The 9,028-nt window shown below is 40.5% G+C and overlaps 1 protein-coding gene across 1 annotated transcript in view; it reads right to left on the bottom strand.

Moving 5' to 3' along the window:
- Positions 1-8,336, bottom strand: part of LOC143017830 (uncharacterized) — a 9,853-nt gene extending 1,517 nt beyond the window's left edge. Inside the window, exons 1-2 of the mRNA XM_076172766.1 lie at positions 7,308-8,336; positions 1-1,028 (exon numbers count right to left, since the gene is read on the bottom strand). The exon at positions 1-1,028 is cut by the window's left edge and continues 1,517 nt beyond it. Of these exons, the coding sequence (XP_076028881.1) occupies positions 1-1,028 (1,028 nt within the window). The 5' untranslated portion in view covers positions 7,308-8,336. The remainder of the gene's footprint in view (positions 1,029-7,307) is intronic.
- Between the last annotated feature and the right edge of the window lie 692 nt (positions 8,337-9,028).

Genomic DNA, 9,028 nt, shown 5'->3' with positions numbered 1-9,028 from the left:
TCCGGTGATGTCAGTGTTAGCCACTGACCGTCGGTTGATTTTAAGATGGTAGAGGTTGGTAGGTTGAGGGTCATTGTTCGGTTTTGGTAAGGGTATGGGAAAGGATAGATTTCCCAAAGGGAGAATCTCTTGACAGGGTCCATCGGTATGTTGATTAAAATAAATTGTTGGAAGATAGTTGATGCTAGGATGGGGTAGTAATGTTGTATTTCGTGTTTGGAAAAGAAAGGGGTAAGTTGTAGTGTACTGTGGGCTCGTCGTAGTGTCTGGGTAAGCTGGGTTGGGGTGATCATTTGGGAGTCGACTACACCTGCATGGGCGTTCCAGATGTCTTTCTGTATGAGATTGGTATGGTCTTTGAGGCTATCTAGTTCTTTGTCTAGGTTATTTAGGTGATAAAGGAAGAAAAGGGCTGTTTGGGAATTTGTGATTTGAGACAACTGGGTGTTTGTGAATTGTGCAAGGTAGTTGTATTTGTCTATGACTGAATTTACAGAATCAGCGAGGAGATCTATGTTCTGTGAATTTAAGTCAATGAGTTTCCCTTGTTGTTGGAGTACTCTTGTTATTTTTCCTATGTGTGTATCCACTGTGTGGATATCTTGATCAGTAGCAGTTCCAAATAGGGATTTAGAGATAATGCCAACGAAATCGAATAGGCCTCTTTTGGTTCTTCTGGTGTTGATAGTGTCGTTGTCTGGGTCTGGAAGGTGGTATATTGTGTATTTTATCTTGTTGAGTTTACTTTGTAATGAGTTGACGTTGTGGTAGAGTATCTGTGAGGTCTCATAATTTTGGTGTGTGTTATTTGGTATTTGCCTGTTTATGTTGTTCTGTATTTCTTGTATGTCATTTTGTAGTTTAGAAATTGGTTCTAGCAAGGATGTGGGTGAGATGCGGAGTTTCACCATGATGGAGTCTTCAACGCAGGCTGTGGTGCCGTGTTGGTGCACTATGGCGCCAGGCAAAAGCCTTGGGACGGAGAGGGCGAGGTGGACGATGAGTGGGATGAGTTGTAGAGATCTCATCTGTGGAAAGAGGGGTCGTGTCTGAGTGACTAAGGATATGTTTGTCTGACCCTCGCTAAGATTATATTGGTCGGAAGGGAGTAGAGAAGTTTTATAGATATGTGGAAAAGAGTTCTTATTGGAAATGGGCTATTTTAACCTCCACTGATAGATACATGGCGTCCTGCATCTTCATGGGCGAGAGCTAGAGTGCATGTTTAGTTGCGTCGACGCAGAGTCATGGGATGAGACTTGCGTATTGGTGATTGGTGTGTGTCTGTGATAGGTGGGTTGTGGATGGGAGGTGAGATTGGGTCGAGGTTCAGTTTGACCTTTCTCAACTTCTCTCCATGTATGGTGAAGGTGGATTGATCAGAAGGATCTGTTAGTAGGAAGACATTGTTAGGGAGTGAACTTGTGACTATGAAGGGGCCTAGGAATTTGGGTTTGAGTTTGTTTGTTCGACCTGAGTCCTTTATCATGACTGTGTCGTCGGGTGCTATGTCAAGTGGAATTGACCGTTTGTGTTGGTTAGTCTTTGTCTTTTCCTGGGCTTCTTTCAGGTTTGCTCTAACTTTTTTATAAATTGTTTGCATACCTCTTTTGATGCAGTGTGAGAGGTTATCTATGTTGTATAAGGGTGGGGGGGGTTGGTTGAATATTTGGTAGGGTAGGCGCATTGGTTGGCCGAAAATGATTTCATGTGGGGACATCTTTGTTGCGGAATTTATTGTGCTATTGATACTGGCTTGTACCTGTGGTAGCCAGTCTTCCCAAGTGTCCATGAGGTCATTGACCAATGGTCTGAGAATTTCTAGGACCTTGCGATTTGTTCGCTCAGTCAGACCGTTTCCCTGGGGGTGGTATGCAGTGGCAAATGTTTGGTCAATGTTGTAAAGGTGTGCTATTTCGCGCATCACTTCATTTTTGAATTCTGAGCCATTGTCAGATAACATTGTGTGTGGTATGTTGTATTTACAAAATATATTGTTGACCAGGGCTTTGGCTACAGTCTCTGCTGTTTTTGTTTTGGAGTGGTATTAAGATTGTGTATTTAGTGAAATAATCTATTGCTGTGAGTACATAATTGGAACCTTGATGGCTCGTTGGCATTTTCAGTAGGTCAATGCCAAGTGTTTCCCATGGCTCAGCTGGGAGTGGGATGTCTTTAATGTGGATTTGTTTCGGGTCAGGGCCTCTGAATTGGTTACAAGTTACACAAGAATCTATGTGTGTGGTTATATCTCTTTTCATGTTAAGCCAGTAATATGTGTGTCTAGCAGTGTTTAGTGTCTTGTCTCTGCCCGAGTGGCCTCCCATTGCACTGTCGTGCAATATGTGAAGGACCTTGGGGACTAGGGCTCTGGGAATAACAGTAACCTCTCTTGTATTAATGGTTCTCCTTATGGCTCCGTCGACCAGATTGAGTTCCTCAATAGGGACAGGTGGTCGGGAGTGTAAGGGGGTTTGTGAGATGAGATGCTGTTTTATTGGAGACCATATTGGGTCACTGTCTGTTTCGTCCCTAAGTTCTCGCATGGGTATGCATGTGGTTTGGGTGATGGGGGTGATGTGAGTTTGTCTGCTCAAGCAGTCTGCCACTACGTTAGCTTTGCCAGCTAAGTATACGATCATGGGATCGTAATCAAGGAGAGTTGTTTTCCATCTAGCAATTCTCCCATGTAAGTCTTTGGAGTTAAAAAGATAGACTAGTGGTTGGTGGTCTGTTAGTATGGTAATCTTGTAGCCTAAAATGAGGTATTTAAAGTGTTTTAGTGCCCATATGATTGCGAGACCTTCTTTATGTGTTGTTGAGTAGTTATTTTCAGTTTTGTTGAGGACTCTACTTGCGTAGGCTATGGCGTGTTCTTTGCCATTGTCATCTTTCTGTTGTAGGACTGCGCCTATTCCTTTAGAGGAGGCGTCTGTGTAAAGAAAGAATTCTTTCTTCATATCAGGGAAAACTAGTACAGGGGCTGTGGTGAGTGCGTGTTTGAGAGTGTCGAAACTTTGCTGTTCTGCTTCTGACCATTGAAATGGCTCGCCTTTCCTTGTGAATTTGGTCAGAGGGGAAGCAATATCAGCAAAGTTTCGTATGAAGTGTCTGTAATAGGAGGCTAACCCAATGAAACTTCTTGTTTCATTAGCGTTTCTGGGGGTTGGGAAATTGTTTATTGTATCTATTTTATCTGTGGTTGTGTGAATCCCTTTTGCATCCACTTTATGGCCTAGGAAGGTGAGTTCCTTCATGAGGAATCTACATTTCTTTAATTGAATCTTTAATCCGGTATGTTTGAGACGTTTGATGACAATCTCTAAAGTGTTAAGGTGGTCTCTTTCTGTGGGGCTATATATAATGAGGTCGTCTAAATAGACGAATAATGAGATTCCTATCATGTCACTGAAAATGCGGGTCATCAACCTTTGTTGGGTTGAGGGGGCATTCTTAAGGCCAAAGGGCATACGTTCAAAGCGAAAATGTCCTTTGTCCGTGGAAAATGCAGTTACGGGTTTTGATTCCTCTGTTAGTTCGACCTGCCAGAAGGCTGACTTGAGGTCTATTGTGGAAAAAACAGAGTTCCCGTTGCCAATGCATTGTAGTAATTCTTGCATGGCGGGGAGGGGGTGTGGGTCAGATTGAGTTAGGTTGTTTATTTTTCTGAAATCAACAACAGGGCGTAAGGTTCCGTCTTTCTTAGGGACCAAAAAGAGGGGACTGTTCCATGGGGAGTCTGAATGGGAAATTACGCCTTGGTGTATCATCTCATGTACACTGTCATTGACTTGGGATTTCCTACTGTGGGGTATGCGGTAAGCGGGGGTGTATGAAGGGGGGGTGTTTGGGGGAATTTGGATGTGATGTTTGATTATATCACATTTGCCTAGTGATTCGCCTTCTAAGGCGACAGCTGATCTATTCCTCTGTAGGAGAGCTAATAGCTCGTTATGACTTTCTCCATCAGCTGATGTCGTGATTTGGTCTGGGGGAATAGGGGGGAGGGGTTGAGTTGGTCTTACTTGGTTGATGTGTTGCGGAAGTGGTTCCTGGATAGGGGAGTTATGGAGATGGACTGCGCAGATGTTTGTATTCTTCCTGATTTTACGGTGTTGTTCTGAGGTGTTTATTAACATAGCTAGTGTATGTTTATTTTCTGATATTGTGTCCCAGGAGGACTCAATGGTTATGTTGTTAATCCTGGACGTGTCTGAGTCGATTATGACGTCCTGATGGTCTATTGCACCGGGTATGTATAGTGGGACTGTTATTGAATGTCTAGGGGGTATGATGACTGTGTTAGACATCAGTGCCTTTGAGGTGACATAAGGGGGTGGTCGGAAGGAATAGCTGTTAGTGGGATTGGGAGTATTAAAGGAAGGTAGACATGAGAGATGTTGTGTGTCTGAGTCGGGTGTCTCAGGGACTGTTGATTCATTATTTACATCTCGGAAGGAGATTTTGTTAGTCTCAAAGTCTATCTTAGTTTTCCAAATCTTTAGTGAATGTAGTCCTATTATACCTTGTTGATCAAGGCTCCATTCATCAGCTATGTGGAAAGTTGTGAAACCTACTTTGTGATTGTTGACTTCAATATTTAAGTCTATGGTGTCGTGTAGAGGAATTGTGCTCCCTTCTATTAAGAGTCCTTCCATATTGGAAAATTGAATTTGGGGTGGGTCATTTAATGCTTCATACAGAGCTCTTGGGATGATGTTCAGGTTTGTTCCTGTATCAACCATCATGGCAACTTTAAGTTGGTCTAGGCTTACTTCTAGGGTGAGGTATTTGTGTTGTGTATGAGATATTCCTATGGTGGTTTGGTGTGTGAGGCTGGTACACGTTCCCCCAATCGTTGTTGAGTACTGGTTGTCGTGTTGGAGGGGGGTATTTGTCGATGGGTGGTGAATGGGTTGTTAGTTCTCTGATGCGGTTGTTGTTGTGTTTTCTGTAGGTAACACTCTTCGTTGGAGTGAGATGATGTTTGGTGTAGGTTGCAGTATTTGATTGGATGTGTTGGTGTAGGGAGGAGTGGGTGTTTAAAGGGGGGTTGAACTTGTTGTTTTTGTTGTGTCCAACACTGGGCATCTGTGTGGGAAAAGGTTCCATGAACTGAGCAAGGGATAGGGTGGGGTTGTACCTGTGTGTGTTGCTTTTGTTGTGTCCAACACTGGGCATCGGTGTGGGAGAAGGTTCCATGAACTGAGCAAGGGATAGGGTGGTGTTGTACCTGCGGGTATTGTTGTTGCTGTATGCAGTCTTTTGTGTTGTGACTGTTTGATGAATGGTAGGAGCACCACTTAGAAGGTTGTTCTTGATTGGTGGGAGGGGGTTGCTGTGAGTGAAGGCTATTTAGTCTGGGGAGATGGTTGGGGGTATCTAAGGATATATTGCAAGCATTCATGATATCTAAAATATAGGTATAAGCTAGAGGATTTCTAGTGTCTAGTTCCTTTTTGGAGGCTTCCTTTAAACACTTTGGAGGGAGTTGGGAGAGATAGGAAGCTATTTCAAGGAATGTTAGTAAGTGTTTTGTTGGCATTACATTTTGACCAAATTGATCAGTGTGAGTCCAAGGAGAGTTATTTTCTAGGTCTTCTCTGACCTCTTTCATTCCGTTTGCAATAAAATCCATTATGTTAGTAATGGAATGTGGTTGGACTCTAGTGTTATTGAGGAAGGTGATGAGGAAGGAAATGTTGTTAGGTTGTTTGTTATGAAAAACCTTAAGAAGGTGGTGTTTATATTCCTGATAAGTGATTCCAGATGCAACTAGGGTGTCTAGCATCCTTGCCTTTGAACGGCAAATGTCAGATGGGTTTATTTTCTGACGGCACAAATTTATTTTATCTGTATCTGAATATGTTATGTTCTTAGAGAAAAATAGATCACATGCTGTTAAGAAATCTGTAATGGATATTCCACTATCCTGGGAAAAGGTTGGGATTTCTGTGAGGGGGGTTATGGTTTGATAGTTGTTAATTATTGTTGGTTGAGTTAGTGGGTAAGGGTAATATTGTGGGTTTGGAGGAAGGTTAGGTTGTGGTTGGTGGTATGGTGTAGAGTGGGTTTGACCAGATGGGGTATGGGGGGAAGGAAAGGGGAAGTTTTGGTACTGCTGCTGAATGGGAGGGGGGTTATTATGTGTTTGGATATGGGGGTTGGATGGATTATGGTTTATAGGAGGTTTTGTTTGCATATTTGGAGGAGCAATATGAGGAGTTGGTTGGGTGGGTTGTTGTGGTTCAGATGGTTTGGAGATGTCTACTTGAGAAGGCTGGTTGAAAAAAGGTAAGACATCGTTCTCATAAACAGGGTCTATTTGAGTATCTGCATTGGGATTAGTTTTGTCAGGATTATTTAATTGGTCATTGGTTAACTGTTTAGAGGTATTGTCAACCTGTGGATATAGGTAAAAATGGTCTGGTTTGTCATTGCCAATTAAGTCTTCTGTGTGTATTTCCTCTTTGTCACTGGATATATCATGTTGTTTGTCTTCTCTAGACTTTGAGAAGACGCTATGTAAACTTTGTTTAATTTTGGATCTGGTGGCAAAGGCCATGTTGTTAAGTCATGTATTAGTTAATAGTTAGTTTTGATTGTACTCTAAGAGAAAAAAAAAAGGGAGTTGTTAAAATATGAATAATAGGTATATAATAACTAAGGGTATTATGTTATGCTTAGATATGGGAAGGGGGATATAGTAATGGGATTACAAAATCATAAAAATATATGTGTATGTATATATATAAAAAAAAATGGAATTAATATTATATAATAAGGAGTTAATTTTGTGATATTATTCTTATAATAGGATTAATTATGGTTGTTCATAAAAAATTACAGCAGTAAAGTAGGTTACATTGATAAAAATGTATAAGTTCTATGTAAATATTGAATTTTTAAACATATAAGAGCTATTTGTTTAAACAAGAATTACTTAACTAGAAGAATGTGGAATTAATATTATATAATAAGGAGTTAATTTTTGTGATATTATTCTTATAATAGAATTAGTTATGGTTGTTCATAAAAAAATTACAGCAGTAAGGTAGGTTACATTGATAAAAATGTATAAGTTCTATGTAAATATTGAATTTTAAACATATAAGAACTATTTGTTTAAACAAGAATTACATAATTAGAAGAATGCATATGCAGATTAAAGGGTATTACTTAATGATAATTTTTTTTGGAGAGAAAAAAAAACTTCTAAATGACAATATGCTAATATAGTGCGAGATTACATACTCGTTGTATAGCTAAGGTGTACGTGCGTAGGTATCTAAGGGCGTAAGGGTTACCTTAATACCGTGCTTTGAAGCAAGTTTTTTTTTTAGATGTTGTGGTTCTCGGTGGAACGTGACACTCGGATGAGTGGTGGTGGTTGAGCGGATGAGGTGGCTGTTACGCGAGTCAGTGCGCAGCCGGTGTGAGTCCTCTGGGGCGGGTGAGGTCAGTGCTCAAGCGAAGGAAGTCCAGAGGGCTCGGTGAATTGATGTTCGCATAGAAAAAAAAAATGCGAGTATCAGGTGTGGTTTGGAGTTGGTAATGTATGATTATTATCACTGGAATATATTGGTGTTAAATATAAGGATTGATGTTACCTTTATAATGTTGATTATAGTAGTGGGAGATCAGCCTGTGACGATTGCCCGTGAATAGGGAGTGTAGACCAAGTTCTTGTTCTTGAGACGGGTTTGAGTGGACGGGTTTGAGGTTCACCGTAGTAGGTACACCGTAGTCTCTTCGAAGTAGTAGGTTGCGGGAGTGCTGCCACCAGTAATATGTAACCGGACGGGTGTAACTAACTGTTACGTTACTCCATCCTGGTCACTTATAACACAGAAAATGTTTTAGGTTGTCCACTGCCAAACGCCTCTAAGTTTTGTTTGTTTATTGTCCTATTCAATCTACTGTTTCTCTTGGTACACTCTTACACTATTCTATTTCCTAGGCAACGTCACTGGCAGAACGCCGCTCCCAGCCCGTGCATGCCGTTATAAACCTCGGAAGTTGCTTGGGGAGTTGCTATGTTCGCATAACTGAATTCTTTATGTGAGCTGGGTTTACTTCGTCACATCTTATATTTTAATTTACATAATTAGTTTATAATTTAGTCTGACAGCCAGACTATAATATATATATCCAGGGGTGGTTCGTCAGTATACGTAATAATGTGTTTATTGGTGTGTGGTCGCGTGTGCATGTTGTGGGAAAATGCTTGTCTCAGCTTATTTTCCCAGGAAGTGTCTAGGCGTCGTATAGTCTGCCGGCATAGTGTGAGTGTGGGAGTGAGTGGAGGTGAGTGGGTTATATGACTGAGTGATGTATTACTTGTTTTATGGGGCGTATACAGTATATATGTATGTATGCATACACTTATAAATATATATGTGCAATATTCGTGAAGAGATGGAGCCTAGGAACCATTGTTTAGAAAAAGTTAACGCTGGACTCGTCGATATAAGTTTATTCCTACGTTTCGAACCTATTCGAGGTTCGTCTTCAGGGATATACAGAGATAGCAAAAGGGAATCAATATAAATGGGCATGTGTGCCACCCTGGGAAAGGTCTCTAAGCGACCGTTACTATCCAGAATATACATTTGTCACCGAATAGGACTTCAAAAATATCCACATCATTAGAAATATATATATATATGTATATATATATATATATATATATATATATCAGAAAAAGAAAATGCACATAGATGAAAATACGCATCCAAGTTACATGTCCTTCCAGTTATGCTGGAATACAGTTTCTTTTTTTTTTTTTTTACCTAAAATCACGGTTGAAAGTAGCACGAATAAAAGAAAAATACATTGATAACTGCAAATAAACTCCCATAGTAATACAATACTCAGAAACAGATCAATTAGGTACAACCCCAGGGACTCGGCAAAACATAATATACTTTAGAATCGGTATAACAAACACAGAGATTACCTAAATACTATCAAAATACCAGGCCAAACAAAAAATTATAATATAGATAAAAATAAACAAACAAAAACA

Source organism: Oratosquilla oratoria, chromosome 33 (assembly GCF_046742065.1).
Source record: "Oratosquilla oratoria isolate Oo_2021 chromosome 33, ASM4674206v1, whole genome shotgun sequence".
NCBI lineage: Eukaryota > Metazoa > Arthropoda > Malacostraca > Stomatopoda > Squillidae > Oratosquilla > Oratosquilla oratoria.
Note: the sequence above shows the minus strand (reverse complement) of the source record. Positions and strands in the feature narration are given on the sequence as shown.